The sequence below is a fragment of the Diplotaxodon limnothrissa genome, linkage group LG7, assembly GCF_057381915.1.
Source record: "Diplotaxodon limnothrissa isolate DT_005_m linkage group LG7, D_limnothrissa_male_GT1.1, whole genome shotgun sequence".
NCBI classification, from domain to species: domain Eukaryota; kingdom Metazoa; phylum Chordata; class Actinopteri; order Cichliformes; family Cichlidae; genus Diplotaxodon; species Diplotaxodon limnothrissa.
This window is the reverse complement of record NC_140602.1, coordinates 69994350-70007105: the sequence shown is the minus strand read 5'-3', so window position 1 is coordinate 70007105 and position 12756 is coordinate 69994350. Positions and strand designations below refer to the sequence as shown.

The window sequence follows — 12756 nt, the reverse complement described above, 5'->3', positions numbered from 1 at the left end:
GAAACCTCCTGAAACACAAACACAACCGTCTGTCTCCAACCAGACCATCTGTCCTGTCCCATAATAAAAGGGTCCGAGCATGATCACGTTTCTGCCTCTCTTCACAAACTGTGCATGGTCACGTTGTTCCACACAAAGGCTGATTCATTTCAGAGGTTTTACAAAAGTCCATTTCTGTACCTGCACATCCTTCCTACCACTCTACCCCAAAGGGTTAGTGACGGTACCTGCAGGTGGCGCTGTGCACCAAACAGGTTCATCAATGTTCTCTGAGCTTCACTAAAAAGTAAATGTGGAGATGGTACAAAGTATGAAAAACCCTGTTCCTGGTGTTCCTCATATGTGCGAGCGCAACAAGTGGACATCTGGGTCTCACTAGTCTCACTAATTAACATAGCTGCCTTCACGGTTAGCTGATCTGCATTTTGACAAGTTAGGGAACAAAGTCACAATTTGTCTCAAAGTTGTACTAAAGATACTAGTTAACTGTAGGTTAAGTAGTATGTAATCTAAAAGATCAAACTAAAAGAGTAACAAGTTAATCAGCTTAGGGATCTTCACTAATTAACTAGTGGCCTTTCCAGTGAACTACACACTTTGAGCCTTACTTTTCTTGCTACTTTACTGGTAAGTGAAAAAAGAGCTCAACTAGTTCGTTGCTCATCATTTTTACCTTTACTAGTTACCTACTTGGATTTATTTGCTGTAATGAAGTAAAATCTCACCTTTAAAGTCAAAACTCGTAACTAGTGGATACTTTGGTTCTGCCTAATTAATGAGTTAGTTAACCACTTTGAGCCTAACTAGCAGAATTAAAAGGAGCTTCAGTTATTAAGTCAGCTTTTGAGGCTTCACTCACTCATGAGTAGATCATTTAGTATTAAACTAATTTAGCAATGATATTGAACTTAAAGGGGTGAAGGTTAGTTTAGTCAGCCTGCTGACCTTCACTGTTAACTAGCTGCTAGTTTCTGCCCATGATGGACTTGAATGAAATATTTTCATATTTGACTGAAGGAGTCGCTGACTGTAAATGAAAGATGCTGAACTTCGGGTATCCTTCTGTTATTAACCCCGTCACTCTCCTGGAGTGAAGGGGTTCCACTTTTGCACACCTGTGTATGAGCTCATGAACATATGGCGTTATTTTTGTGCCTCTGAGCGCACGTAAAAAAAAATTGCAGGTGCAAGTGTTGCATTTTGAGGAGAAATTTGAGTGAACAAAATTCATTGCTGCGTGCAAAAACTGTATTTCAGTGTTTGCTGTTATCCCCGCACACACATACATACACACGCACACACACATGCGCGCGCGCACGCACACACACATGCATGCACACGCACACACGCACACACACACACGCACACACACACAACAGCAGCTCCTCTCGCTCAGCTTTTGAATTTGCGCTCGCTCGCAGTGTGTCGCTCGCGCTCTCAACATTTCTGCCCGTGCGCGCTCAACTCTTTCTCTACACCGTTATATTTGTGCCACAAAACACATAGCAAACACTGAAATACGCAGCAATGAATTTTGTTCACTCAGATTCAGCTTTTCTTCGCTCAAAATAAATTTCTCCTCAAAATGCAACACTTGCACCTGCAAACGTTTTTTTACGTGCGCTCAGAGGCACAAAAATAACGCCATATGAACACAGCCCTGGAGTAATTCATTATAAATTAGGGCACATTTCTGCTGAGGTCATGTATGGACCGGACAACGTCTCAGCTTGTCCCCTGATTTCTCCACTAGGAGGCAGCAGACACTCGTCTCTGCTCAGCGATGAGCAGCGATGGAAATTTCAGAAAGCGCGTCTCTGGAAAAGATTACAGACTCACGCTGGAGCCGCACTGAGCTCACACAGTGATATAATGCAAACCAGGGCGCCTAAGCCTCGTATTTGTTGACTTATTATAAAACATTAATTTGCTCTGTATTTGCTGTCAGACACGTCAGCTGGGTAAAATGGTCTTGCACACACGTCTACACTTTACTGTAAAGGAATGCACGATGATGAGCTGGACCTCTGTGCCCTGACAGATTTGTGTTTTCAGGCTTTAAATAGACGTTATCCATGTAGCAGTTTTCAACTAAAAAGACTTCATCTTATCACACACACACACACACACACACACACACACACACACACACACACACACACACACACACAGAGAGAGTGGGAAACCTGGGGTTAATTTATCGAGCTGATAAGCACCTCCATGAGACGTCTCAGCCTCACCGATGATTTTAGGGTGAGCGAAGCCAGATAAGAAACAGATATCCAGGTTAAGCTGAAGCTCTGCGCCGCTGTGAGAGCTTCACCTGTTTGTGGAAAAGCCCTTTAACGCTGTGCGCCTGTCCCGATCCCTGGCTGGACCTGAACCTCTGCGGGCCATCTGGGAACAGTTAACGGCGTCTGTAACCGTAAAGCAGGTCCGGGCAACTCTCCCGGCAACAAAAGCAACATTAAATGATCAGAAATGATTGAGTGACTCTCTCCTTTAAATGTTGAGCTGAAATATTCCTGCCTAAAGATGTGCATGTGCAGGATGATTTCTTGAAAATCCAGCATGGCACTTATTGGAGAGCGGCTGTAGCTTCAGTGTTTTACAGCACTCCACTTTATTAAGATCAGAAGCAGCAGCACTCAGACCTGCTTCATCACATCTCGGGCCTGATGTTCCCCAGAGGAGCAGCAGAGTCGCTGTTCTCACGGTTACACCGAGGCAGTAAAAGGAGCCGCTGGGTAAAGGTCAGAGAGATGTTTGCACGCCCGAGACCACGATTCATATTCCACAATCTGATCTGCGGTTAGGAAATGAAAGCACTTTAAGTAAAGTTATGGAAAGAAGGCGGTTTTGTCTAAATGCTGATAAAGTCCCATTCTTCTGGATTAAATCGGACCACAGTCTTTCCCTGACGTTAACCTCGGCTGACAGTGTAAAACCACGACCATGAAAACGTTAAAAATGGGCCTTTCGCGTGGGAAGCTGCTCTCTGTCCACGTCCTGGCCTTTGCAGGGCCGTTAATAGGATTTTTAGAGTGGTGGGGCGTGCAGGAGGGAACCTAGAACTGGTCGTGGGTGGAGGAAGGGATAAGGGGGTCCGTGTGAAATCAGAAACATCTCTCAGACATGTTTCTGATTCTGTTTCAGCAGTTTTAATTGCAGTGTTATTTTAATTTATAATCTACATAGTAACATAATAATAACAACAACATAATGACAGTTTAATGTCTAACCTGTATCGCTTTTATTTTATTTATCTTTTTAGCTTCAAATAGTTGTACAGCACTTTGTTTGAAAGCGCTTTAAAAATAAAGTTGTTGCTATTATTATTGTTATTGTTATTATTATTATTATTATTATTGTTGTTGTTGTTATTGTTGTTATTATTGTTATTATTATTGTTATTGTTATTATTATTATTATTGTTATTATTATTATTATTATTATTATTATTATTGTTGTTGTTGTTGTTATTGTTGTTATTATTGTTATTATTATTGTTATTATTATTATTATTATTATTATTATTATTATTATTATTATTATTAACTGCATTCCTTGAATTCAGCGTCTTTCCTTCTTGAGCTACAAAAAGGGTGAAAATTTCCCAAATTTCCCTACTTTTCACTTTCATCTCTGACAAAAACCAAAAACAGTCAGATCGTCAGCATGCCGGATTCATCCCCTCTGGAAGAGAGGGTAGACTTCAGCCGTCCTGGATTTGGAGAAAATGTTGAGCCGTTTATCAAAATTGGCAGATTGTCGGGAACGCTGCCTTGAATCTTAATGCAGAGCAGCCGGGCCTCCAACCAGCAGCCAGCACTGTTTAAGGAGCCCACAGAAGGAGTATCAGGAGGACCCTGGGTTGCAAAAGTACACGAGACACTGGACCGCTCCTCTTCTGTTACAGCAGTCGACGTGATAATGATGAGATATTACTAACAGGGTTGTTCCATCACAGGTCAACACGGGATGATTTACATGCAGATTTTATGGTACAAAGTTTGAACATATATGATGATTTTTTATATTTATTTATTTTAAAAGAAGAAGGACTGTCCAACTGACTTTCAGGCCACATTAAAATGTCTCAGAAAGATAAAATCCTGATGTTTTCACTGGTCTTTGTTACCATCCAAACCAATCAGTACAGTTTGGGACAGATACATTACAAAATGTCTGAGTCTTGGCTAATTTCTCTGTTATAATTAGTGTGCCATATGGAAACTCCAGATGTCAGTTCTGTTCAGATCAGACTATCTACTGATATTTTAGTTTGTCAGATAAAACGTCATATTTGCTCAATCCAGCATGAAAGCTGAATGAAAACAGCATTTTCTTCATTTTGAGACTAAGAATTTCATGTTATATATAAAATTGTAATTGAATATTGTCACTGGTTGATTTTTGCAGTGAGATTTGTGTTTGTATTAGTGTGTGCTCACATATCGGGCTTTACAGGACTGCATTCATTTTGTTCATATTTTAGTTCAATTCAGTGTTATTCACACAGCGCCAAATCACAACAACAGTCGCCTCAAGGTGCTTTATACTGTAAGGTCGACCCTAAAAATATACATACAGAGAAAACCCAGCAATCATATGACCCCCTATGAACAACACTGGTGACAGTGGGAAGGAAAAACTCCCTTTTAACAGGAAGAAACCTCCAGCAGGACCAGGCTCAGGGAGGGGCGGGGCCATCTGCTGTGATTGGTTGGGGTGAGAGAAGGACAATGGGATTTACAATACTATCTATCTGTTAATAGGAAAATTGTACTTAGTAGTCAGTATAATCTTTTAGTGATATAAGTTTGCATATGGTAGAATGCTGCATGTAATCATTTGTGTGTAGAAGTATATAGTTGGTGGCATATTGAAAGAATGTCTCATCCTAGGAGGCCTGTAACACTTCAAGGTGTTTTAGCGTCCACCCCCACATCCTGGGAGCATGGGGAGAGGTCGTACCTTGTTTTATTGTTTTAACGTAGCTATGTCTGTTATAGTCTAAGTGCCTTTTGTTTAGATGAACTGCTGGACTTCTTCACTGTGTTATCTAGGATGAACCATCTAGGGTGAGGGGGAGACTACCCTCTTTATGACCAAGGATGTACCTTTTGTGCTTTCATGTTATACGACCCTTTGATCAGCAGGACACCCCCCCCCCCCCCCCCCCCCCCACACACACACACACACACACTGAAGTATAAATAAAGACCGGGGCAGTCCTCAGCACGAGCCTCAGTTTGGAGGCCGCCCTTGCTAGCAAGAAGTTCTATGTGTTTCTCTTCTCTGAGTCTTTACTGAAGAAGTGTTTTAGAGTATATTTCTTAACATTATCTATCTATCTATCTATCTATCTATCTATCTATCTATCTATCTATCTATCTATAAATAAATATACATTCAACCTTTCAATCTTTCTACCATAAAACTTTTATCCAATCAGAGATGTTTGAGGAAAGTGTTCTGGAAATGCCGCCGACTGCTCTGCACCGCCGTGTCCACCTCCATGTTTTGTTGGATCAGCCATCTTCACACATACACGGTGTTTTATTTGTTTATTACAGTTTTCTCACATCACTATTAACATTTGCACAGCAGTTTGTGTATTTCTCAAAACTGGTGCAAACTGGAAAACGGCCTGGGACATCAGTGGTTGCTCTCTGTCAGTGCGATTTCTTCCACGCCTTCTGCCTTTGGCCAGACTGAAACCACCTCAACAATGTATATGAATGTGTGCAGTGGTGCTCTGGCTTCCAGCTCCACACTTTACAGAGAGAAATGTAAGAACGTTTCCTGTGTAACATAATGCATTTTGTATGTTCTGTGAGTATATACACTGAATTGCCATTGTACTGCATGAAACTACACAGAGTAAAGCAGATTACAGCAGAGAATTGTTTGAAAGCAACTGATATACGTCCAAGAGCATTTGCAGTTTGTTCAGAGGAAGGCGACACTATGATGCTCACAAATGACTAAATGTTGTGGAGGTTGCACTAATGGTTTTGAGAGTTTTCATTCTGATCTGAGAACAGCACCAAAGCGACTGAGAAAAACTGTCACTTACATATAAATCATGCGTGGTCTCCATAGAGTGCCGGTTCCACGGAGGCCGAGGTTCCACGGAGGCCGAGGTTCCACGGAAGCCGAGGTTCCACAGAGGCCGAAGTTCCACAGAGGCCGAGGGTCCACGGAGGCCGAGGGTCCACGGAGGCCGAGGTTCCACGCAGGCCGAGGTTCCACAGAGGCCGAAGTTCCACGGAGGCCGAGGGTCCACGGAGGCCGAGGTTCCACAGAGGCCGAGGTTCCACGGAAGCCGAGGTTCCACAGAGGCCGAAGTTCCACAGAGGCCGAGGGTCCACGGAGGCCGAGGGTCCACGGAGGCCGAGGTTCCACGGAGGCCGAGGTTCCACGGAAGCCGAGGTTCCACAGAGGCCGAAGTTCCACGGAGGCCGAGGGTCCACGGAGGCCGAGGGTCCACAGAGGCCGAGGTTCCACGGAAGCCGAGGTTCCACAGAGGCCGAAGTTCCACGGAGGCCGAAGTTCCACGGAGGCCGGGGTTCCACAGAGGCCGAGGTTCCACGGAAGCCGAGGTTCCACAGAGGCCGAAGTTCCACAGAGGCCGAGGGTCCACGGAGGCCGAGGGTCCACGGAGGCCGAGGTTCCACGGAGGCCGAGGTTCCACGGAAGCCGAGGTTCCACAGAGGCCGAAGTTCCACGGAGGCCGAGGTTCCACGGAGGCCGAAGTTCCACGGAGGCCGAGGGTCCACGGAGGCCGAGGTTCCACGGAGGCCGAGGTTCCACGGAAGCCGAGGTTCCACGGAGGCCGAAGTTCCACGGAGGCCGAGGGTCCACGGAGGCCGAGGTTCCACGGAGGCCGAGGTTCCACAGAGGCCGAAGTTCCACAGAGGCCGAGGGTCCACGGAGGCCGAGGGTCCACGGAGGCCGAGGTTCCACGGAGGCCGAGGTTCCACAGAGGCCGAGGTTCCACGGAGGCCGAGGTTCCACAGAGGCCGAAGTTCCACAGAGGCCGAGGGTCCACGGAGGCCGAGGGTCCACGGAGGCCGAGGTTCCACAGAGGCCGAGGTTCCACGGAGGCCGAGGTTCCACGGAGGCCAAGGTTCCACAGAGGCCGAGGTTCCACGGAGGCCGAGGTTCCACAGAGGCCGAGGTTCCACGGAGGCCGAGGGTCCACGGAGGCCAAGGTTCCACAGAGGCCGAGGGTCCACGGAGGCCGAGGGTCCACATCAGCGTTTCCTCGGTGTTTCCTGTTCCATCCTTCTGTGTCAGCTCCCTCAGGTTAAGTTCATCCATGTGTCTGTTCACCAGTTTAGTTATGGTTCTCACTTCCTGTTTTATTTTGATAGTTACTTGTCACTGTTGTTTTGCATTTATTGTGACTTCCCTTGTGTGATCACCTGTGTCCCCCCTCATTCGTCCTGTGCCGTCTTGCTTCTGTTCTTTGTCTCCATGTGTTTACAATCAGTTCTCTTGCTGGACGTCTGTTTTTTAATTTCCTCCTTGTGGACTTTGTGTGTTCTGGACTTTTCTTTGCCTTTAATGAAGTTAGTTTCCTGTTTTACACCCACCTACATCTACACTAAATCTGAATGTCATGACATTGTGTTAAATGCACCTGAGCAATGAGAGGAGGCGAGTGTGCAGCTGTTACAGCACCATCCACTCCCGAGGACCAAGAGATGGTCTCACCTGTGACCTGAGGAGGGCCCAACACTCCCAGCACCTTCATCACATGTGAGAACAGCTGATTAACAATGGTCATGTCTGCTCCATGGAGTCAGATCAGTGTTAACCTTCTTCCATTCCCCCCCGATGTCAGGTATGACTTATTTTGCTAAAGCTGCAGTCTGACCTGATTGGATGGCTGTCAGTAAATTTCAGTGAGAGGAGCCAATCATGACCAAGTTGGTCTGGAATTAGACTGTTAGAATACAGACTACTTTATTCTACTGGAGCAAAATCTATCATTTTATTCTAATTAATAAACAAAAAACAACATACTTACTGGATGCACTGTTTTCCATTTAATGTAAGATGCTTAAGAGCTTTGAGTGAAGTTGAACTGTGATGGTTAGCATTCAGTAAACTACACTGATCTCTGTTTCAACGTGTTCTCTGTAAGTACACATTCCTGTCTGATTACTGAAGAGAGAAAAACCTGATGATCAAAAACAGGTTGAAGGTGCATCAAACATTCAAGCAGGTGTTTGATTCATGATGCGGGTGCGCTCGAAAGCAGAAAACCACAGACGGGGACGTAAGTGTAACCAGAGAGGTCGAAACAGACCAGAATAACATGAAGCTCTGACACGAGAACCACCAACAGGGTGACAAATACAGACTGAAAACACCACAGCGCTCTGAGATCATTTCATCCACAGAAATAACCACAGAGCAGACTCATAACTCTGCCACCGAGCCTTTAAACCGAGCTCTTTAATTTCCTCACTCCCAGTAAGCTCAGCTAAGTACTGGAAAAATACAACTTTGTACAACACGTCCATGACAGAGGACACAAACACAACATGACAACTGTCCAGCAGACTGTTTTACCCAGAAACGAGTCTTTCTGACAGACACGTGACAGGCTGCAGGTCTCTGTCACTGAGACTCAGAACCCTGAAAACAGTATGTTGGTGTCTGATGCAACGACCGTGAGCCCTCTTCCTCACTCTTGGCCTCTGCAGCTTTGATGAGCAGCTCAGGGTGTAACTGCAGCCCACGGGCTCACGGGGGCTCCGACATGAGCCGTCTGAATGCCCCAGGAAAGAATCGCTCTCAGGCCGGCTCGGTTTCAGTGCGGATGTTCAGGTGATTTCAGGAAATGCGTTTGGACCGGGGCACGGTTAAAGAGACACTCGGTCCTTTTTGTATCAGACATCCACCTCTACCTGAGCTGAAAGCTTAAAATCTTCCTCTCTGCCGCCTCATGTCACATAAATTATGATGGGTTATAAAATAACACTGACGCAAAAAGAACTGAAAATTCTCCATCTTTCACCTCAGATTTGATTCCTGCTGTGTGATAGAAATAATTGTACGATCCTCAGGGAAATATAAATATAAGCTTTGTTTGCTTTTCCTGCAGCGAGAGCTGAAGCTAACAGAGGCTGAGTGAAAGTGAACCAGGACATAATCGGTGTCACGCAGGGAGCCGCGTTCGCTGACCGACCCTCGGCTGCTCGTCCATCTGTTTCGCTTTAATTCTGCTGCTTTCACTCCCAGTTTCCACTTGTTTTTCCAGACAGAGTGACAGCAGCATGCCGCCGTCCAGCTCGCTGCACGCCAGCATCTTTTTATTGATGGGGAGGGAGCGTCTGTGAGTGTGAGTATGATTAACAGAGTGGAAAGTGTGCTGACACAGTCACACTGTGGAGTTTCGTCCCATCCAAGGACAATAAGCTCAGCTTCAGGTTCAACATGTGGAAGTAAACTTCCTGTCACGGGCCAGATGAATAATTCCTCAAACTTAAACTTTATTTATACAGCGTCAAATCACAACAACATCACCTCGAGGCGCTTTGTGTTGTACGGTAGACCCTACAATAACACATACAGAGGAAACTCAACAATCACATGGCCCCTGTGAGCAAGCAGGAACAAACACGTTTACATCCTGATACACAAACCTCTTAATTTCTCCCTGAACGAGGGAGGATGTTTGTATTACTCACGTGTTTAATCGTATTAACGTGTAAAGTTTGCAGTATTAGCTGATACCGTATCACTTCTATCCCACTCGTGGTCACTTCTCGCTCCAAACAAATACGTAACGCGGTCACGCTCACAATCCTAAAATTACGTTACGTCCAAAACCAACAGGCGGCGTCATGGTGACTATGTCCATCTTTTATATACAGTTTTTGGAGCCTGGAGTGGGCGTGAGAGGAACTGCAGGCTTTGTGTAGCTTTTTTTGTTAGCAGGTTTGAAACAAAACAATTCAAAATGATCAAGTGCGCTTATGGACACGTGTACTTACAGATGTATTTAAAACTGCACCGCTCTGTGGTTGGATGCACTTCCTGACTGTTTATCCATTATCCCGGTGCTCCCGGGGAGTTTTGGGCAGATGTTCACATCTGGGCTTCAGCACCGTGTGGAATCACAGACTCACATGGAGGCATTTCCTGTTTGTGCAGCGACTGAGACATTAAAGCTCCTGCTGTGAAAAGAAAAGGTGACCTTTAAGAGGCTCTTTAAAAAATCAGACACATGAGGCAGGAGGAGGTGCATTTACTCCTCCTCCTCCTCTCTTCTTCACACATCAGAGCAGCAGAGCCGGGACTCACTCACTCACACTCTGTTTATTTCTCTCTCAGACGCACTCATGGATTATCACCACCTTCTGCTGCTGTGGACCTACAGCTTCCTGCCAGGTGAGCGATGCAACAGGTAACACAGAGCAGGTCAGAGAGGTCACATCAGACAGGTGCTGCTGATGGTCCACCAGCAAGATGAGGACTTTGAGTCCAGGTCCAAAATCTGGATAGAAAGCTTTTGGATGTGGACTGTTTCCTCTTTGAAACTGCAGACAGGCTGCAGCTCCTTCAACATCTGGACTTTTCTTTCTCTTCCCAAAATTCATTTCGCTCTGGTTTGTTAAAAGTTCTTAGATCCTGACATTTATCAGCCTCTGTCAGACTTTCTAACATTTTCGAGAGACAGTGAGCCTTCGTGAGCATGAGTGCACACAGATCCTTTTTGTTTAGTGCAGGTGTTCAGATTAGTTTAACATGAAGCCTTCTGCGGTCCCGAAGAGACCCGCATGCGCAGATGAGGCAAAACAAGGACGTCACATGCAGCTCTCCGACAGCAGGCTTGTGTTTTGCTGCTGAGGCGCAGCAGAGAGTTCCCAGATGAGAAGGAAGATTTTAAATTGGAGTAATGGCTGCTTCAGACACTCAGGTGTGTGGAGAGCAGTGTGCAAAAGTGGATGTAGCCGGCCGACTGCGGTTTCTGGCTCAAGCTCCTTAATGCGAAATTCAAACTTCAATAGAGTTGGTGTGAAGTTTGTGTGTCAGGCTGCAAACATGTTTATTTCTGCTGTAACGTTTTAACCCTCTCCAGGCAGACGTTGCAGATTTGCAACAGTTAAAAACTAACAACCTGATCACCCCACATACATATTTTATGAGTTTTTTTACTCAGAAGTACCACTGCAGGACTTGGTTGTGCATTAGCAACAAAAAACTTAATTTGAGCCTGAGAGGGTTAACACAGAAGTCTATGGGGACTGACTCACTGCTGCCTCTGCTGGACGTCAGAGGAACTGCAGAGTCTTTAAAGATCGAGGTCTCAGAGAGGATGTTCAAGAGGTTTATGTTGGTTTTGCATTTAACTTGGTGAAGACAGGGAGCACTGAAGCTTCACCAACAACTTTCAGACTAAACTGGAATATTCCAAAATCCATTAAAAAGGTGCCATGCTTATTTATCATGGTAAAAAATGACCTGATGGTACTACAAGGCAAGAATTCCCAGGTAGAAAGACCCAAATGAAACCCTGGTGTTTCAGTCCAGGCTGGGCAGTCCATCAGGGAAAGTGGGAGTGCGAGGAAACAAACGTACAAAGTAGGAAAAGAAAACTGAGCGAGCAGGAAGCAGCATCCCTGCTGTGCAGAGCGATCAGCTGACCACCTGTGTGGGAAAACAACAAAGGCAGGAAGCTGAGCGCAGTAAGATGTAAACGGAGTAACTTCAAAATAAAACAGGAAATAACAGGAACATCATTTGATTTTGTGACATCTGTTGGAAAGCATGCGAGGCCGTGTTGGCGCTGCTGATGTCTCCATCCTCTGCAGCACTGCGGTGTAGGATTACAGACTGGCCCTCCTCAGTCCCAGCGGACGGTCGCAGGAACCATTTTTCCTGATTTCTTCTGTTTAAACTGTTTCCTCACACTGAAGCCGTCCCTCTCCTCTTTATTGCATCAGTGCAGTTTGGTGTGATGGCTGGAGGATCAGGCTGTTGTCCCCGGAGGTTCGGCGGTCTGCAGGGCGATGAGGTTTTCTGCAGGATGTCAGAGGATAAAACGATTTAACAGCACGCCGTGGCTTTTAGGCAGATCGTTACGCTCTCGCTGTTGTTGCTGCTCCTCAGTTTGTGGTTGGTTGCACCAAACAGGAAGTCATTAGTTACCACACCCTCCTCAACAGGTGCTCTGAGAACTCGTTCCTGTGCTGTTTGAATCTGATTTCACCTCATCTGCAAACCGATTAACCTGCCGCTCAGAGCTGTCTCTACACCAGCGTTCTAATGTTCCACGTGTCTGAGCGAACACACAAACTCCCTGAGCGTCCCGTGGACCACTGTGAGCGCCAGCAGACGTGTGCACTGTGGTCACGCCAGCATCCAAGTTACATGTTTACTAAAGTAATCAAATTACAGCATTTATGTTAGACGACTTTTAATTAACTGCTTCAGCCCACTTACAATGAAAACTTAAACAATCTTGTTCATGTGCAGCATGTTAACACTATTGGAAGCAAAAATAACTTGAACTCCAATAAAGCTCTGACTGTATTGTGAGTCTGTGGTCTGGGAGAGAGTCTGTAACTCTGTCTGCAACATACAGTAAATAATGACCAATGTTGGGTAATTAATTATTTAGTTACTTCTTCAAAAAGTAACTGAGTTTTGCAAACAAGTGTTTTTGCAGCTGTTTACCTAAAAATGCAGCCAAGGTGTTTCTTAAACAAACATTTCAAACTATTTACAGAA

At 45.5% G+C, this 12756-nt stretch overlaps 1 protein-coding gene across 1 annotated transcript in view; it reads left to right on the top strand.

The window, feature by feature from the left end:
• The first annotated feature begins 10343 nt into the window (after positions 1-10343).
• LOC146629752 (integrin alpha-11-like) overlaps positions 10344-12756 on the top strand; it is a 36536-nt gene continuing 34123 nt past the window's right edge. The window contains exon 1 of the mRNA XM_085360220.1: positions 10344-10413. Coding sequence (XP_085216346.1) covers positions 10365-10413 — 49 coding nt within the window. The 5' untranslated portion in view covers positions 10344-10364. The remainder of the gene's footprint in view (positions 10414-12756) is intronic.